This window comes from Rhipicephalus microplus, chromosome 4 (assembly GCF_043290135.1).
Source record: "Rhipicephalus microplus isolate Deutch F79 chromosome 4, USDA_Rmic, whole genome shotgun sequence".
NCBI classification, from domain to species: Eukaryota; Metazoa; Arthropoda; class Arachnida; order Ixodida; family Ixodidae; genus Rhipicephalus; species Rhipicephalus microplus.
In genome coordinates, this window is record NC_134703.1 from 84,453,836 (window position 1) to 84,473,203 (window position 19,368).

A 19,368-nucleotide genomic window follows, 5' to 3' on the forward strand; every position below is an offset into this window, starting at 1 on the left:
TATTTGGCACTGCCTACCTCAAGCATTTTTTACAAAAAATTAAGCACACTGAAACATCTGAATGTCATTGCGGATTTGTAGAAGAAGACATATGTCACCTCTTTCTTGAATGCCCACAACAGATGCCGACTTGTACCATCCTTAATGACTTTAGATCACATATTATCCAGCTTGAGTAAACTCTTAGGCCGGTCGCCAACGTAGGGTTCCCGGAAGTGCGCAGTAAAGCACTGAATGTTCTTCTTGAAGGCAGTGGCATATATAGTACAATTTGTTCTGTTTTTTTTAACACAAGGACGCTTATTTATGTGAACGTTCACTATTACGTTGACAATTATATGACTGTTCACTGCATGCATCGGTTACTTTTCAGTTTGTTATTATCACAGTATATGCATATTATATGTGACTTTCAAATACGTTGTTTTAAAATATCATTTCCTAACTGTTATATGTTACTTATTGCATTGTTATAATTGTATATTGTATGTGCTGCGTACTTCTTCCCCTGGAGACTTGAACCCCACATGCTCTGTGTTAAATACCTCTAAAAAATAAGGAGTGGCCTAATTTCTGCGCCAACATCTTCTTATACATCACGTCAATAAAGAAAAATGGTTTGTTTCATTCTCTTTACACTACCTCCGTTTTTTTTACTATTCGAGTTTTTGATCTCACTATTCATTTCTCCTGTGCACGGAATCACATCGCATATTGTATGCCGATTAACATCACATGCCTTTTCTTTTTCTTGCTTCCATTCCTTACTACTTTCTTTATGCTTCAATTAGGTTTCCACAGCATGTCATAACCTAATTTACTTTCAGCTCTTTTGAAATGTCCCCAATAAAAAGAGTTCATCTGCAGAATGCGTGAACACAAGCACTCCCCGTGGCTCGTATAACTCGATGCAACCATGAGTGTCAATACCTAAAGCACAGGTTCTCTTTAATTGCTCGGTAAATACTTGGCGTATAGCAGTCTTCACTATCCATGAGTTATATCCCGATAGTTAATCAAATAAGATTCTACCGATCTTCTCTCCTTTGTGCTCCTGTATGCCTTTCTCATTATGTTCAATGTGTAAACAAGAAGGAAGAGTGAATGAGGGATGGACGATGTGTGCGTATAAGTGATTTGCCTATGAACATGAAAGTCAGTCAACGCAAATCCACAATCGGGGGTCATGATATATTTGCCTTGATTTGTTGTATTTGGCCGGTCAAATTTCCTTGGTACTTTTGACCAATAGGCGAATAAAAGCTTTGCGCACATGGCAATATGGCATCAAGATCCACGGGTCTTTAATGAAGTTGTCTCGGTATAACAGTGAATCAATTGCAGATTTTGCACTTAAAAATAGTAATGCAATTATGGCCTTTTGGCAGCATTTTGTTGTTGCATAGCTTATATAATTACAAGCTTCGATGCCTCAATATCAACGCTAATATCACTCACTTTTTCCACAGTACTACCGTTCAACGTAACTAGTTCTCCAAAATTCCACATCGCAGTTGCCTTCTCTTCCTTTTTCTAATTTCTCTCTCTTTCTGTTTCTCACTTCCTCCAAATTACTTTCCATTTCTTCCTTTTTCTCTGTCTCTGGCTCTTTTCTTTTCTTAATGTCGACAACCCTGTTATTTTCTTTGTGTCTCCTTCTCTTTGTCTTCGCCTCCCTCTTTTTTTTCTCTTTGTCCTTTTTTCTCCGTATCCGTCTCTTTCTTTCCATCCTTTAATAAATGCGAAGTATTTCATTGCGTACTGCAAGCGCTTTTGGTATCTATCTATCTATCTATCTATCTATCTATCTATCTATCTATCTATCTATCTATCTATCCGTCTGGGTCCTCTAGGGATCAACCCTTCACTTGGCGTGACCCAAAATTAGAATGAGAGGATAAGATGGTTGCACGAATTTGACGCGCTCGTCAACACATGAATAATGTCACAATCCCGCCGCGTACGTCGTTAAACACTTCCCGCCAGACAATGGCACATACCCACGGGCGGGTATGTGGCGCTGGAATAAAGGTATGCGCCACAGGTGAAACCTAGCATCTACACAGGAACGAGGAGAACACACATGAACAATCGTAATGCGTCAGATTGATGATGAATGCAGCAAATAATGTCAGGTTCCCAGCCGAAATAGAAGCCAAGCATTTTGTGCGGCAATCAAGAGAGAGAGAGAGAGAGAGTGAGAAAGGAAAGGCCGGGAGGTTAACCAGGTATTGGCATCTGGTTTGCTAGGGGTAGTCAAAGAGGGCAATCAAAATTTCTACCACAGAGCCGCACCAGGCCTCAGAACTGTTTTTAAAATCGACCCTGATGCTCGTGAAATGTCAATTGGGGTTGTCATCTGATTTTACATAGCAAACATATGTGCTCATTTCACACAGCCTTCACGTCGGGCGAACGTCAATTGCAGTTGGGCACCGTGCGCTGGAGTTTATTTATGTAGCAGTGTCCAAACCTCTGTAGTATACTCTGTAGCAAAACTCTGTAGCTCTCTGTAGTACACTAGCTATTTATAAAGGTAATTGCTAAGAGAGTAAAGAAAACATTATAATTCAATCTACCAAAGGAACAAGCAGAATTTCGAACAGACTACTCAACAATCGACCATATTAATACTATCAATCAGGTAATATAGAAATGCTCAGAATATAACCAACCACTCTACATAGCCTTCATAGATTACGAGAAAGCGTTTGATTCAGTAGAAATATCCGCCGTCATGCAGACACTGCGGAATCAGGGCGTCAATGAAGTATATATAAACATCCTGGAAGAAATCTACAGAGGATAAACTCCTACCATAGTGCTTCATAAAGAAAGCAATAGAATACCAATCAAGAAGGGTGTAAGGCAGAGGACACAATCTCTCCAATGCTATTTAACGCATGCTTACAGGAGGTTTTCAGAAGCCTAGAATGGGAAGAGTTAGGGATAAGAGTTAATGGAGAGTACCTTAGTAACCTGCGCTTCACCGATGACATTGCATTGCTGAGTAACTCAGGGGACGAATTGCAACTCATATTATGGAGTTAGACAAGGAGAGCAGAAAGGTGGGTCTTAAAATTATTCTTCAGAAAACGAAAGTAATGTACAACAACCTAGGAAGAGAGCAGTGCTTCGAGATAAGTAATTGTGCACTTCAAGTTGTAAAAGACTATGTCTACTTAGGGCAGGTAATAACTGCGGAGTCGAACCACGAGATTGAAGTAACTAGAAGAATAAGAATGGGGTGGAGCACATTTGGCAAGCACTCTCAAATTATGACAGGTAGATTGCCACTGTCCCTTAAGAAGAAGTTATATAACAGCTGTATGTTGCCGGTACTTAGCTACGGAGCAGAAGCCTGGAGACTTATAAAGAGGGTTCCGCTTAAATTGAGGACGATGCAGCGAGCAATGGAAAGAAAAATGGTAGGTGTAACCTTAAGAGACAAGAAGAGAGCAGAGTGGATTAGGGAACAAACTAGGGTAAATGATATCATAGTTGAAATCGAGAAGAGAAAATGGACATGGGCCTGGCATGTAGCGCGTAGACAGGATAACCGCTGGTCATTAAGGGTAACTAACTGGCGTCTCAAAGAAGGCAAGCAAGTTAGTGGGAGGCAGATGAGATTAAGAAGTTTGTGGGTATAAATTGGCAGCAGCAAGCACAGGAACGAGTTAACTGGCGGAACATGGGAGAGGCCTTTGTCCTGCAGTGGACGTAGTCAGGCTGATGATGATGGTGTCCAAAACTACCATCCTCGTGAACAACAGCCCTTCATACCCGCTTATCTTTTCTGCTGTTGCTAATACTCATGTTCCTGTTGGCATCGTTGTGCAAGTGCGAACAACTTGTTATATAAAGATCGGTAATTCATCAACATACGTCTGTGCGTGCAACATTTGTGCATTTTTTTGACGTCATTTCATGAGTTGTCGCTCATTAAACAAAAATAACAACCCCTTATCTTCCCTCCACATGCTTCGCATTAGGTCGATTCCCAAGGTACGTGTGCTCTGCCAATTTTTTCTCTTTCTCTGATCTTTTCCTCTAGCTCGTCCCAGTTGTTGCCTTCCACGCCGCCAGTTTCGTGGAACCCAAGCTTAATATTATGGGGAGAACGAATAGTAAGGAGAGCATGAAGAAGAGATGTCATGTTGGTTCATGTCGATTTATTTCTGTTCTTTCTGTTCACATTACCTGGCGCAACGAAAAGCTTACAAAGCTCCATTGTTAAAAAATGTAGGTTTCAAAGTTATTTGTTTTCACCACGCACTGCCAGTAAAAAGAAAGTGAGCCGCTGCTGAATTTCTATGCCAAGGATAATATGCAACGCGTTAATATTATGTTATTATCATGGCTGCTAACATACAGTAAACACAGTGATTTTACAATAATGGAAATTGATGCATATCGTCACACCAGAAACGTATAATACATGCGTACATTCTGGTGATGATTTCGTATAATTCACCCCGGAAGGTAAGCAATAAAGGGTTTCTTCTTTCAAGCTTACTACTTTGTAGCCCTGATCGTGGTAAACATCTAGTTAGTGTAAGCCATATAGTGAGCTTATATTTTTGAATAGAAAGCATGTGTTTACGACAGTGTGACAAAAGGAAAGAAAAAAAATACTGGCCGCAGTATATGGCTGAAAAGTTGTTAAACAACTGTGGATGCCTTCTGTCCACAGGATGGTAGCTACGAAAAGTCAATAATTGATACGCTCTGGCTTCAGTATATCACAAATCTCGCAACACTACCTGGAATGTATCCACTGGCAGTTCTCCTCTGACCATGCCTCCTACCTCTTGTTTGTTTGTTGTCAGATATCTTCAGCGTACAAACATTTTCTGCCTTCGTATTTCATCCTCGCTACTCTTCAGGTGCGCTGGGGTTCATAGGTCAAAGCGTGCAACGCTCGGGTCGCCTCTACAGAAAACAGAATGCACGAACTTCGAGGCCTAAGTCAAGGCCAGGTGGCGTGCCTCTTTGATATTGCCATTGGTAAAAATACTAAGAATCGGGTTCGACAACCCCCCTTCCCACCCCTATTTTCCCTCAGCCCCTTGGTCTTCGAATAGCCGGCAGTGACGTCGGTGAAGAAGGCTAGCCCGCGCTTCCCGTCGCCGCAGCCGCGGTGGCGCTGCCCAGCACACGCAGACCAACCAGCGTCCGCGCGGGCATCGGTAGTGAGGGGAGGCTGACGGGGAGCCAGGGTTCACGCCCGGACCGCCAGGCGGCCTCGCATCCTCACAGCGTGCGCTCACCGTGCTCATTTGGTGCCTCGCTGGGATACGGTGTGCGCGGCCGACGCTCGGATACCATGCGCCACCGAAGAGACTCGAGGATACATCCGCTGGGCTGGATTGCGCTCCTAGCGGGCTTCGTGTCGTCAGCCACGGCTTCACTCGGTTAGTGTTTTTGGTCGCACACACTCCCCCTCAACGGGATATCCCAGGAACGGACTCCTTAGATATTTAGTTTCTTGTTTCTTCTTTTTGATTCAATACTTGACTCAGAAACGATCCCGCACTAGTTAAAATTGCGAGTAATTAAAAAACTGACGATTGTAGTGTTCTTACGATTCACACATATTGGAAGTGCAAGAAAAAAACAGAAGCAGAAAATGCGCTCGATACATCGGTATGGTTTGTGAATGATAAACGGAATGCAGATTTGTGTGCGTGAGTTGTGGATGCTTGATTACTTCATATAAGCTTCTTACCTGTTGCAAGCTATTCTCCTCCCGAAACGGGCGGACGATGCTATTTCACTTTCTTCTTTGTTTTGTTTTTCTTGTTTGTGATACGTGATGCACTGTTGCTGGGTTTGCATTTGCACATGTGTTCGATGAACCATTGCTTGACTAGCAATTATCAAATCCATGAATTTTTTTTCTCGTATTTCGCCCTAAGCATTGTGTTGTTAAACTGTGGAACGGTAATAATTTGTTCTTGTAACATAACACATACTTTCTATCATTTGAAAGTTTCACGGCTATTTCGAGTTCAGTGTTTTCCCCATATACGCACATGAAAAAACCCCCACTTTCTTTTCATATATAGGAATCATTGGCAGTAGACGATTGCGCGTTCCAAGGTGCGCTGATGCTGAATACTTCCGTGTTACTTCCCAGTTGTGCTTCAGTCTTCAATCAGCCTCACACTATTGATAGCACAAGACAAGATGAAAAACAGCATTGGAAATACTACAGCGAATTCAACAGCTTTCAGTTTTAAATGACTAGACTTAAACCAAATGTTTATATAAGGTTGAACCTTTAAAATATTTCAGTAATAATTTTTGAATAAACAAGTAATGTGTAGCGTTTGTTAGAGAAGGATATCTGAAACTGCGTCTACTGAAATGAATATACTTTGTGCATTTCTACTTATACAGGCAGCAGGCCCGTAAGAATTATGCATGACAGTGGATTGTATTGTGCAGCGACAGTTTCAATCAAAAAGTAGAAGAATATTGTACACGTTATGCAAAATAGAAAAAAGAAATCACTACAGACTACGGCAGCGCTTCTTCAGCTGTAGTTATTTTTGTTTTATCGGCACCGCTGTATATTCAAGCACACTGTACGAACATGGCCAAAAAAAGCTTTGAAATTCGATATTCTTGCCTAAGGTGTCAAACGGAACATGTAGATGCGTTTACTTAATAAAAATGGGAAACTTCGATTTTGTAATCAGAAGCAGGGAAGATCCAAGGCGCGCCACGATGAGCGTAAACAAACCAGATATCCGAAAAAAACTTTACTCTCTGGTGTTTCGATGTAAGCTAAAATATGAGCGCAGCTTTTGAATGAAAGTACATCCCAAAATACTGTCTAAGTTAAGGAGAACAAGGACAAAACATGGTTCACATAACAAAAGCGAATGATAATGTCATATTCAATATACTTTTTTCTTCCCATCGTCAAACTGGAATGCTTATTACAAGAATTGCATTTTCTCTCGCTCCCACAATTTCAGTGAATAAGTGGTGTCCTTGCTTTCGACATTTATATTAGAGCTACAAAACAAGAAAACGAAAAGCTCGTTGTTTGTGAACCTTGTCCAGTAACTGTAAACCCGATGATTGGTGACAGGATTATTCTTCGGGAGCGGCAAGAATAATTGGATTTACAATTATGTCGCATTAAAGTCTGTGAATGACTCAGTTCGTTTTTCGATGCCGCTCGTTGGCGTTGAATAGGTCGTTTACTTAAACAATTTTTTTATCTTAGCTTTTATACGCTGCATATTTTGTTATCAAAACTCTCTATTCACTGTACACCGTAATTTGACGCAGTTTATGTTTGTAAATTTAAAAGAAAAAAATTATCTAGCTGACATATTCCGGAACACTGAAGTCCTTCTGCCACTCAGAAATGAGTTAGCGTACAGGACGACCAGGCTAATTTGCACAGATTTATATTTCTTTAGTTTATAAAACAGGATATATATATATAGTTGTTCATATTATTATGTTACGCGGTGACATCGCTTACTTCTGGTTGTAGTCTAGCGGGATTTGTAGAGGATTTAATACCGTACTTTACTAACATTTAGGCGATTTAAATAAATAAACGGGAGAAACAACTATTGTTTTTCTTTTACTGTCACAATAGCGTGGTAATTACAAATCTCTTTTTTTTCTGAAAAGGAGAAAAGCTGTTGAAATTGCGACAGCTTTATAAGTTAATTATGTGTTCGTTTTTATGGGTGTTTTGTTCTCTCACAAAATCACCTGCCTAAAGCGCAGAAAGTGGAGGATTGTTCGAAGCTTCTTCTCTGCCATGCTCCTTTGTCTGCCATTCATTGTCCATTTTAAATATTTATTCATCATTTTGTATAGGTATGCATAATTTTAATCAATAAATAATTGAAAGAATGAGTGAGAAAGCTAGGGAAAGAAGGAGGAAGGGAGTGAGGGAGAGTGTGTCTGGGCTTGTGTACGCGGAAAGCGAAACTGGCGCACCAGTAATCTTACTTCAAGTGGAGTGGCACAGTCAGCAATATAAATATGGGGTTCTCGACTTACTGTTATATGGTCCCAGAACCACCATATAAATATGAGAAACGCCGTAGTGGAGGACTCCAGAAATCTTCACCACCTGGGGTTCTTTAGCTTGCACCCAAATGCGACAACATGGGCCTACTGCTTTTTCCCCTCCATCGAAAATGCTGCCGGAGAAGCCGGGATTCGATCTTGTGACCTACGTGTCAGTAACCGATTATCTATCCCCTAGACAACCACAGCGGGGTGACTTGAAACAGGGGTCACTCGGCACTTCTATACCAATAAACCAAGCTAAAAGACTATTGGAAATACCTTTTAAATGCGAAGCATTTCTTAGTGAACTTTGGCGACTTTGAGCGTATCTATCTATCTATCTATCTATCTATCTATCTATCTATCTATCTATCTATCTATCTATCTATCTATCTATCTATCTATCTATCTATCTATCTATCTATCTATCTATCTATCTATCTATCTATCTATCTATCTATCTATCTATCTAGCCACCTACGACTTTTAGCTCTCCTGGCCGTTTCGACAATGGTATCGATACCAAAGTTGGTATGGAATAACATGACTATGTGGCGAGCATAATTGACTAGTCATAACATGAAAGTCATGACATGTATGTCATGAATCTCATAATTTACATTCAATGGTCCTGCTGCCTTTGTGGTGGTTCAGTTCAATCACATATTGACATATTGAGTATGGTACGACATGACTGCATGACCAACGAAACTGACAGACCCTAACGTCGAAATCATAGCGTGCATGCCATGTAAGTCATGATTACAAGCCATACGCTCATGGTGCGCTCACGGTCGTTTGGCTTGCTTCACATATACCAAATTTGATATTACGCGACGTGATTGGATGACGAAGGTATATGACTAGCGCAAACACAATAATCATGACATGCGTGTTATGTAACAACATGACTTCATACGTACCACGCTCCTGATGCGCTCAATGTCTTTCGCTAGCTTCACATATACAAAGTTTGGTATTACCTGACGCGAAAGGACGAGGAAGGTAAAAATTCTGCAGATCTCTCGTATCTGAAAATCGACGTTATGCGAAGCATGCGAAGGGAAGGTGAGCGTATAGCGATTTTTTTATTGAGCGACACATAATAAAAAGACGCTAAATATACGCACAATTGTTGAACGCACATACATATGTTGAAAAGTTGCATATGTTTATATAACCATATGTTTGCACTTGCGCAACGATATCAACTGAAACATGCGTATTAGCAACACCAGAAGCTCATATGAAGCGCTGATGCTCGCGAGAATGGTGGCCCTGGACACTGCTACAGAAATAAACTTCAGCGCATGGCAACTAACCACATTTTACGTTAACCCAACGTGAGGGCTGCATCAACGGAGTACATATGTAATGTTTATAAGATTGGGTAGGACGCACTGCAACCACTATTGACGTTTCACGAAGATTAGCGTCAATTTGAAAAGTAGTTCCGCGGCCTGGCATAGCTCTGTGGCAAAATGCTTCAATGCCACGCAGAATGCTTGGGTTCGATTACTGCTGGGATCCTGAAATTTATTATTTACATTCGTCTGGAGAGATGGGGGGGGGAGGGGGGTCAACGCTACCTATGTCACGTTTTTCTTAACACTGACAATAACTATATGCCTTCGTTGGGTTGACGCTACCGATAGCGGGTATTGCTTAACGCGCACGCGTTCATATCGCCCATGTGTGTTCTCTTTGTTCCTATGTAGATACACAGTGTCAATTACCTATGTGGGTGGAAATTGGGTGAAAAGGTATTTTGCTGTGGGCAGGTTCGGATCCTGCCCACAGCAAGTTATCTTTTCACCCACTTTCTTTCTTCGTATTTACATTACAATTGGCCTAATGACTTCCCCTATACATTCCTTGGCATTATTGCCTGTTAGATCTCATTATTATTGTGTCAAAAACACGAAAAAAACGACCCCTTAGATATACACTTCTTTCGGTCGTTCATTAATGAGGGTCTCGTACTGGCAGACTTGGTGCCTTTAGGTTGTATACGAGGGACTATTGGTAAGCTGCCAACGGGTAATAAGTTCACCTGCTACGTGACGCCAAACAGGCTCATAAAGAGTGTGCCACACTCGCAGTCATGCCTATTGGTGGCGCTTACTGACACTCACACGGTTGAATTCACATAGATACCCAAGAAAAGTGGCTGGGGGTATAGCTGTTGTGGTAGCTCAGTGGTAGAGCGTCGAACGGGTTATTCGAAGGTCGCAGGTTCAGCTCTTGCCTACGGAAAGTCATCTTTTAACTCACTTTCTTTCTTCACATTTACATTACAATTAGCCTAAAAACTTCCCCTGTACTTTGCTTGGCATTATTGTCAGTTAGATCTCATTATTATTGTGTCTAAACACGATAAAAACGAGCTGTTAAGTATACGCTTGTTTCACTTATATATATATATATATATATATATATATATATATATATATATATATATATATATATATGTGTGACGCTATGATGACTGGGTGACGCGGCCTGGCTCATACCCCATGTTTATTCTACTGTCACTTCTTCCTCCTCTGCTTCTACCAACCGTCACTACCTTCTTACGTCACATGATTCCCGCTCCCCCCGAAAGAATGCGCGAGCTACAATCTAGAAAGCAGGAACAAATGAAGTTTTATAATAAAAAAATAATGCCAGAAAATGCAGTAGTTCCATGCCGCACGGCGGTTCCATGCACTTGCACAAAATGTTCACAGGAAAGGCAGTCCGGTGATATCTAGGAGACCTCAGGTGGGCGAGGTTGGCTGTTGCGTTCTGGGGAGCATAACCATGCCTTCAGCGTTAAAAATGATGATGGCACAACCTGGTTAGTATAGAGGAACGAACAAGGTTGGGAGTCCTTGTAGCGTTGGAAGGTCGGATGTCTCATGCGTTGGATTCTGAGTCGTGGCTGCGACAGACGCTTTGCTTCTAAAATGCGTGCTTCTTGACGGATTGTGACGGCGTGATGCCTGCAGGCTGGCGGTATGCAAGAAGTGCTTCCGCACCTTTCGTGGCGTTTTCCGTGGTGTTGCGGTCTGTGTAACTCCAGGCGCAGGGAGCGTCTCTGGCGACTTTTCTCTGTGCGAGAAAAATTGACGTCTTGGAATACTTTTTGGGTTAGAGATCTTATTTTCCGCTGTTCTTCAATTGGTGAGTGTGCTTCCATTGAATTTCGCGTTCGTCGATGCCTTCGTTGCAGTCTATTTTGTTGTCGCAGGAGGTTGCGCGCTTGGCTATGCTTGCTTTGCTCATGCTGCTCAGGAGATGGCTGTAGTGGCAAGCCTTCTGGAATGGGACATTCATTTACTTTGAGGTTTGACGCGTCCTGTAGACAGCCGATGCATGGTGAACAGGTTTCTTGCTTATCGGGCATGGTTGGTGGTGCGCCATCATTGCTAGCCTGCTCTTCAGAGGCTTCTGTGACGTGGTTGACTATGGACGCTTCTGAAAGACAACTGTGTACGAGGTTTGATGTATGATTTGCTTCTGAATTGGTTCGATTCTTGGATTGGTGACCCCTGCATGAGGGTACCACATGTGACGTCGCATCACCAGGTTGAAAATGCAAACTTTGGCAAGTCTGCGGTGCCGTGGAAATGAACTCTTGCGACAAAAAACATTCAGAGTTGACAGATAGTTCATCAGGGACTTCTTCTTCGCGGCTCACTATGAGTGGTTCTTGCGCCTGGTAGCATGCGACGTTCGATGCGTCTGAGCCTTCTGTGTTTGGAGTTTCTGGTGGCAGCGCACTGGACGGCAACACCGCAACAGGGGTAGTTTGGTAAGGTTTGAGTTGTGAATGGCCCTTTTTCTGTGCAACTAATGATGCGAGCTGTTCTGGCGCATGAATCTGGGTGGTAAGTCCAGGGCTTGGCGTAGCATCGTCCAAGCTCCACAGCTCTATCCCGACCATTGTGAGCGTGCTAGATGCGAGATGGACATTGTGGGTTACGAAAGAGCCAAGCGATGGAAAACCAGGAGGAGGGCCAAGTCTGCGAGATGGGGAGTAAGCTGCTCCAATGCCTGAAGACTGATTTTCACTCTTTGAGTCATCTTGGCGTTGTTTGGTATTTTCCCCATGTGTCAGCTGGTCTACCATGAACAAGGCGTCCTTATGACACGAATAGTGACCGTTAGGAGCCTTTGAAGAGCTGCGTCGTAGAAAACCAGGTGGTGGACCATGTATGCGAGACGAAGCATGAAAGGCATCAGTAGGGTGAGCGACGTCTCGTGTCGTATGTTGGTGCCACGACTTTGAAAAAGCCGACTTTAGTGAAGAGAAACCTGGTGGAACGCCACGTTTCTTGAGAAATAAGCGTGGACTGTGATGGCCGAGCATGGTTGTATAAAGATGATCGGTAATGAGAAAGTCCTTGTCGTAGTCGTTAAAACGGGCAATCATCTCTTCCCTGATCTTTTGCCATGATTCGTCGTTTTCGAATATGTGTGTCAGGTAAAACTTGAATGCCTCACCTGAGATGTAGTCGGTGAAGTTGGTGATCATTTCCCGTTCCGACCATGATGCAGCGGTTGCGTGGTGCTCGAACAGGTTGAACCAGTCCTGTACGGGTCCGTCGTCCGCTGATCCGGTGTACTTAGGGATGTCAAGGTCATCTGATGCTGCTGTCATGATGCTTGGTGGTCTTGGTGGTCCACGTTCTTCTGTGGTCCGCGTTCGGTCACTGCGTCTCGCTCAGGTCTTCGATGATGGTGGCCGGGCGATGATGTAGTCGCGAGGTCTTCATCCTGTCGACTCGTGTGACGCACGAGGCGTGATGGCTGTACGATGAACCATTTATTTGTCTTCGTCTTCCTCCTTCTCTACCATTCCACCACACCGTTTTCGTGTGGTTCGTCACACACACACACACACACACATATATATATATATATATATATATATATATATATATATATATATATATATATATATATATATATATATATTCTCCAAGTTCGCAGTATTGTCCCAGAAGGAGCATGTAATAGGTAGGCTGTATTTCGGGATAATTTTTGTTCAATAGCGCGGGATTAGGGTAAGCCCCGACATCAAGAAGCACGAGTGTCAGTGCCTGAGGTCTGCTTAGTTTTCTGTGTAGTGGATTTTGCGCATAATATATATAGGCCGGCATGGTGGTGGAGTGGCCGTGGCGTTGCAAGTAGTCAAGTAGATCCCCCGTGAGCAGTCACAACGCGGTTTATCTCAACGTTTCAGCCAGAGTCTGGCCTTCATCAGGAATGTATCAGGAATATTTACTATGTATATGTATATGGATGTGTGCGTGTGCGTGTGCGTGTGTGTGTGCGTGTGCGTGTGCGCGTGTGTGTGCGTGTGCGCGTGCGCGTGCGTGTGCGCGTGCGTGTGCGCGTGCGTGTGTGTGCGTGTGTGTGCGTGTGTGTGTGTGTGTGTGTTTCTCTTACGCTGAAACGTATATAATCCAGGCTTGATCTATTCTTTCATTTTTTATTCATCTAGATCCTTTGTCTTTCACACTTATTCTATTGTTTAGATGTGGACAATAATGTTCTTTACGTGCACTTCTGACACTATTACCATGCATCACTATACGCTTCTGCGGACAGTGTTTAATCAACCAGCATGCCCTTTTTATCTTCAGGCCATTTTTTAAAATTTAAATTCTTTGCTCTGCAGTAAATGCAAGTACTAACCATGTTTTGAATGTTAAATAATGTACACAATTCAGTCGTTATGGCGTAGTAAAATCTACTATACGTATGTTTAAAATGTTTATTCTCTGCTGCCATTACCAGTGCTTTAACCATTCATCTTTTATACCTCGAAAAATTTAAAGAATGTATTTGTAAATAAAATAAATAGTTTGATAGTCAGGACTTCCTGGGAAGATTCGTATCCTCTACAGTCTCTGGGACCACATTTAGGGCCATTGCTTGAAGAAAGTGCATCTGTTTCTGCTGCATTTTTTTTACTTTTCAGCCTAATTGTATCGCACGGAGAGTATTACTTAATCAAAATGAACTAGATGGCGCTCCATGTGGAGTATCTCTGAAGAGCAGCGGGTTCCCTACGAGCGTTTTTCAGCAAACGTTAACTCTTTCGTCCTAGAGGCCAGTAAGGGAATTTTGTTCTGGTTTATTTTTAACCAGTGTGCGTGGCGAAACTGCTGAAGAGTCTCCAATGAAGTTTTTATCAATTTTTCGCATAATCTGTATTATAAACTATATTTACAATCTGCCTAAAATATTCAAACAAAATGTAAAGCCTGTAATTCAGTTGGTAAAAAGGAATTAAACTTTAAAAGTTTCAAGTTTTTTCATTGTTCATAAAAAATATTTTCCCATTTTCCTGTACGCTGAAGGGGAGAAGAAAGAAGTTTGAAGTAAACTGAAGAGACTATGAATACATGCAAGTTTAGAAGTGGCATTTTCACGCGTGTGCTTATAGTTTGGTGCCGAGAACCTAAAAAATAAACAAAACGTGGTCCCGTATACACGATTGTTCAGCTCATAACTTTAAGTACAGCTGCTTGACGCATAGTTACTAGTCAATCATGGTAGTTACCAATTGCTGACACTTTATTCTCACGCCCATTATTAAAGCAACTTTGTTATATTATATTGCGTATTTTATTTCATCTCTCGATATACCCGGGTCCTAATGCTCGAAGCAGGACATCATACGCAGTTTACGCATAAACTACCAAAAAGAATGCAGAATAGAACATCCCGTGATGCCTTCCAACTAACGAAGTAGGGTGAAATGAAAAGGCATAAGTTTTAGGTTTTTTTCCGAAAGCAGATCTTCACATGTTTCTTTCACTCATAGGGTATGCTGTTATAAGATGCAAGCTTCGCGCCGACTTTCAAGAGCGGTACCACCGCAGCTCAATATATCCCAGTAAGCGCACAATGCAACTTTTACTCGACGTGCCTGCCTACAGTGGCATCGATCCAGCCGCTCGTATACAAGCTTGAGATCACATTGTTAAGGTATAATAGCTGGGCTGACAGTGTTCACGGCTGTTGCGCTATAGCACAACTCCCAAAGAGAAAGGTCGTTGGTGGTGGTTAGCTTGCTCGCGCAAACCTGTTTCACATAGTGTATCAGTTAGCTTTCGACACTTCTATTCCTAGCCTAACGACTCGAGTACGCATTCAGTAAGCTCGCTGTTGCTCGTATAAAAACTCCTTAACCAAGAAGTAATCAAAACAACGTCGACACATAACTTTCAACAAACGCTGAGTTCTGGAATACCGAGTACTTACCGACGTAAATTGCGAAAACAAAAGTCGCATGCATCCACCTGAAAGCGCCCGCAATATACACGGCACCTTTAGTTGCTTTTTAACAGGTGTGTTTAATTGAGCGCCAGGTGCATTCTCTGATCAATCGAAAAAAAATCTTGCTTGCTAATTATGAAGAAACGCTTTGCCCCACATTTTGTTTGGCTACTTAACTCAATTTGGGTTTAGTCGCGATGGCGAGCCACAGCCAAATTAATATATAGTTTTGTCAATGATTATTGCTAAAAAGAAGAGCTGTCAGCTGCATAACATTATTTATGCGAGTATCAACTGCTGCAAACGCTTTTTGTTTTGCGCCTTGTGTTTTATGGGGGCCGGATTCACAAGAAATTTGTTTTGTATTTTTTATTTCATTTTTTGTGTACCTGTTTTAGTCGTTTTTGTCCAGCTATTCACTCAGCATGACTTGTAAAAGGTGTCCAGATAATTGTTTTGCGATACTGCGATCCATTTCAGTATCTTACACGGTGAGCGAATCCTGACCGCTAATAGCAAGTATGCAAACAGCACAATACAAGTAATCCAGCAGCAACTGAAAATGAAATATCAAACAGGCTACAAACAACCATATACGCAGAGGGAATAAAGAAGACCAAAACTGTTGTGGATGCTTGATAACTTTGTATAAGCTTCTTACCTGTTGCAAGCTATTCTCCTCCCAAAACGTGCGGACGATGCTATTTCACTTTCTTTTTTTGTTTTGTTTTTCTTGTTTGTGATACGTGATTTACTGTTGCTGGGTTTGCATTTGCACATGTGTTCGATGAACCATTGCTTGGCTAGCAATTATCAAATGCATGAAATTTTTTTCTCGTATTTCGCCTTGAGCATTGTGTTGTTAAACTGTGGAACGGTAATAATTTGCTCTTGTAACATAACACATACTTTCCGTCATTTGAAAGTTTCACGGCTATTCCGAGTTCAGTGTTTTCCCCATATATGCATATGAAAAAACCTGCTCTTTCTTTTGATATATAGGAAGCATTGGCAGTAGACGATTGCGCGTTCCAAGGTGCACTGATGCTGAATACTTCCATGTTACTTCTCAGCTGGAAAAAAAAACTGAGCACATAATGTTTCGAAGACCCTGGATACGCTGTAAACAGAGTTAGCAAGCTGACGGTATAAGATGGGTAAAAAAACACGTTTAAATGTTAATGAAAAACAAAAAACTTAAGCCATCTCCTCAAAGGCAAGCCTGATGGGATGCGAAATTGCAACGTTGCACGCGGGTGGCGTCATTGGTTGAACGGCGCAAACGCGGGTGCTTCGGTGAGCGCTGGAAGATTCGTTTGTTGCGATGGCTGATGTAGGTCCTGTAGGTGACACGTTAAGACATGTTTCAGCGCGTACGTTAGGCACGCCTTGGGTTTATTGCACGTGAACAGCCGACTTGGTGGTGTAGCAGACGGCGGTCGCGGCAGGTGTTGCGGGCGAACCGACGAGGGGGCAGCTGCGAGCGCCGCGGCAAGCGCGCGGCAGGCGAAGGAGAGTGTGACGTCAGCGTGCACTTCGAAAGGAGCGTGACGTCTCCACGCAGATGCGGCATGACCTACATGGCACCACGCCAACACCTTTGGTGTGCGCTGCTTTCGTATGGAGGGACAGCGTTACGCATGCTAGTCAAATAGCTGCTTCGTATCTGAAATTTCAACGACAATTCCGATTCTTCCTAATGCGAATTCTGAGCGCAGCTTTGGTTCCAGGTGACGCCAACTGAGTTTGAAGTTTTGAAGATCTAAAGCTGTAGCGATTTAATACTTTTTACATATAATAAAAAAGCGGCCGGCGGTCGAGTGCTGTACGCACACCACTCTGCGCATAGCAGACGGCGAGAAGTAAGCGAAACGCCGACAAACCCGTTACGACAAGCGAAACCAGCAGTGGTGCACGTGCCTTCTCTACATGCGTGCGAGCTTCAACTAATGCCTAGTTCACACTGAAAAATCCGCTTTCTACAGCGACCGAAATTCCCCTGCCGCCGAAACGCAGCGTAGTTCGCACTGGACGAGCCCCGCGCCGCCGAATATGCCATCTACTACGGGGCGAACGCGGGATGGATGCGCTGTCACCCGGTGTTTGTCGCGGCTGGCAAACGCTACTACGATATCCGGTGGTGTATACTTTGACAATTCTCGCACGCAAGAAGCAAGAAAAGACAGTACTGCTTACTTTGCTGGCAAGTGGCTGTCTTGTAATGCACGAAGAGCAGAAAAACCACCGACGCCAGCGGCCTTGGTGGGTTCGTTTTGCTCTGCAAGACCGCAACAAGCTCGGTCACGCCAACAGCAAGCTCGGTCACCTCTTCCACGAAATACGGACGCGAAGTAGGCACAGAGTAGGTTAAACTCCCGTTGGTTTCAACATTCAGTTACGTGCACTGCGGCATAACAAGTGAGTAGGGCTGGGCCGCCATTTTTCAAAATTCCGTGACTAGCGCTCCTATTGGTCCGCGGTGACCGATTCGGCGGCAGATGCCGCAAAAATCGGTCCGAGAGTGATCGGCGCGGAGAGGGCCCTTTCGGCGGATCTCGCCCCCGCCGAGCCGGATTCGGATCACTTTCGGCGGCCGGAATGCTCGGTGTGAACGCGGCCTAAGGGGCCAAAGCTCCTGACGGAAAATGAAATCGAGGTTAGACGCCAGCGGCTCGTGATATAAGCATTCACTCTGTTTTGTCTTTGTTCACTCTATCGCTAAATGTTCATGCCAGCCAACAATGGCGACGCCACTGAACGCAAAAAAGAGCGCCCAAAAAAGTGAGCTCTAAATAAAGGCAGGAAAGTTACTGATACTACCTGAGTTCTTACAGGTGTAGGTAGCGGTACATCCTATATGGAGAAGGCCGCATGAAAAAACATAATAATAAAGAAGAACCGCGATAGCTTGTTTCTGGTCATTTAGTAACGCATTCAATTCACAGCTGCAGAGAACTGACTCCAAAGAAAGTGTAACGCTACAGAGCCATCAGTTCGCATTACATAAATTTGTAATGGTACACTTGTAGGTTGTACGAGCTCGAGGTGCATCAAAAGGTGTAATTCTGATACAGCAGATCACTTTCAACTTTTTGTTTCTGATAATGCTTTGCCCCTTTCACTGTCACTACATAGAAGATTGTACTTCAGGGCAGGGAACCCGGTAACTACGTAATTTAACGACTTTGCCCAACTAATCAAGTAAAATATGAACTTGATTCTGATCTTACCCGGTTCAAAAAGGTCCCCTGAACTCAATCATTCGACCCTCATTGACGCTACAGTTTGCACAAGATGTGTTTCGCGTACACCGGTGTCTGTTTCCATTCCGTATACCAGCAGTTACCTGAATGGCGCATGCCACTTTGAGACAGAGGGCGTAGAACACACATAATCATGAAACGTGTTACCCGTATGTGCCCGGGAACATATATAGTCTGTATGACAAGTATTCAAGTTCCAGCTTATTCAACCGGACATTCCGCTACCTTTCCGTAGCGTTCATCACAACGTGATAAGGGCGTTCGTCCATAAGACAGCCTTATTTAGAAAAGAATACTGGTTCACTGTACATAAAAATATGAAATAAAACATCCCAGTAAAAAAAAACTTGCGTAACAAATCAGAAACATTACTCACGAAAAAAACTGGAAGCTTGAATCATCGCTATCAAAAACAATACCCGACTCGTCTGAACTATCCATCTCATCTGAATTATCCTATCACAAACGTTCGATGCATCTCTAAGGTATTGTTTTGTCACAAAGTCTGAGCCTTTATCGTATCAACCAGTTTCACCTCGATTAACAAGTGTACACAAAGTGCATGAACGAGGCGCGCACAAGAAGGCTCCCGTTTACACGTGAAGATGTTTACACAGAAACTTCTGTACGGTTTATTCTGTCACTGACCGCTACAAATTTCACACTACTATTGTCATATACATTATTCACAATAATGAGGTTTCACGCCATTATTATGAAAAATGCAAAGCTCAATGAACATTTCTAGACATGCCCATTGCGAAACCTTTACCCTCCATCC

General features: G+C 42.9%; 1 protein-coding gene and 1 long non-coding RNA gene across 3 annotated transcripts in view; one reads left to right on the top strand and one right to left on the bottom strand.

Moving 5' to 3' along the window:
• Positions 1 to 19,368, bottom strand: part of LOC142814452 (uncharacterized) — a 512,230-nt gene that overhangs the window by 417,544 nt on the left and 75,318 nt on the right. The window lies entirely within an intron of this gene.
• The window catches only part of LOC119172765 (cell surface glycoprotein MUC18), a 231,070-nt gene continuing 216,996 nt past the window's right edge, over positions 5,295 to 19,368 (top strand). Inside the window, exon 1 of the mRNA XM_075893213.1 lies at positions 5,295 to 5,414. Coding sequence (XP_075749328.1) covers positions 5,327 to 5,414 — 88 coding nt within the window. The 5' untranslated portion in view covers positions 5,295 to 5,326. The remainder of the gene's footprint in view (positions 5,415 to 19,368) is intronic.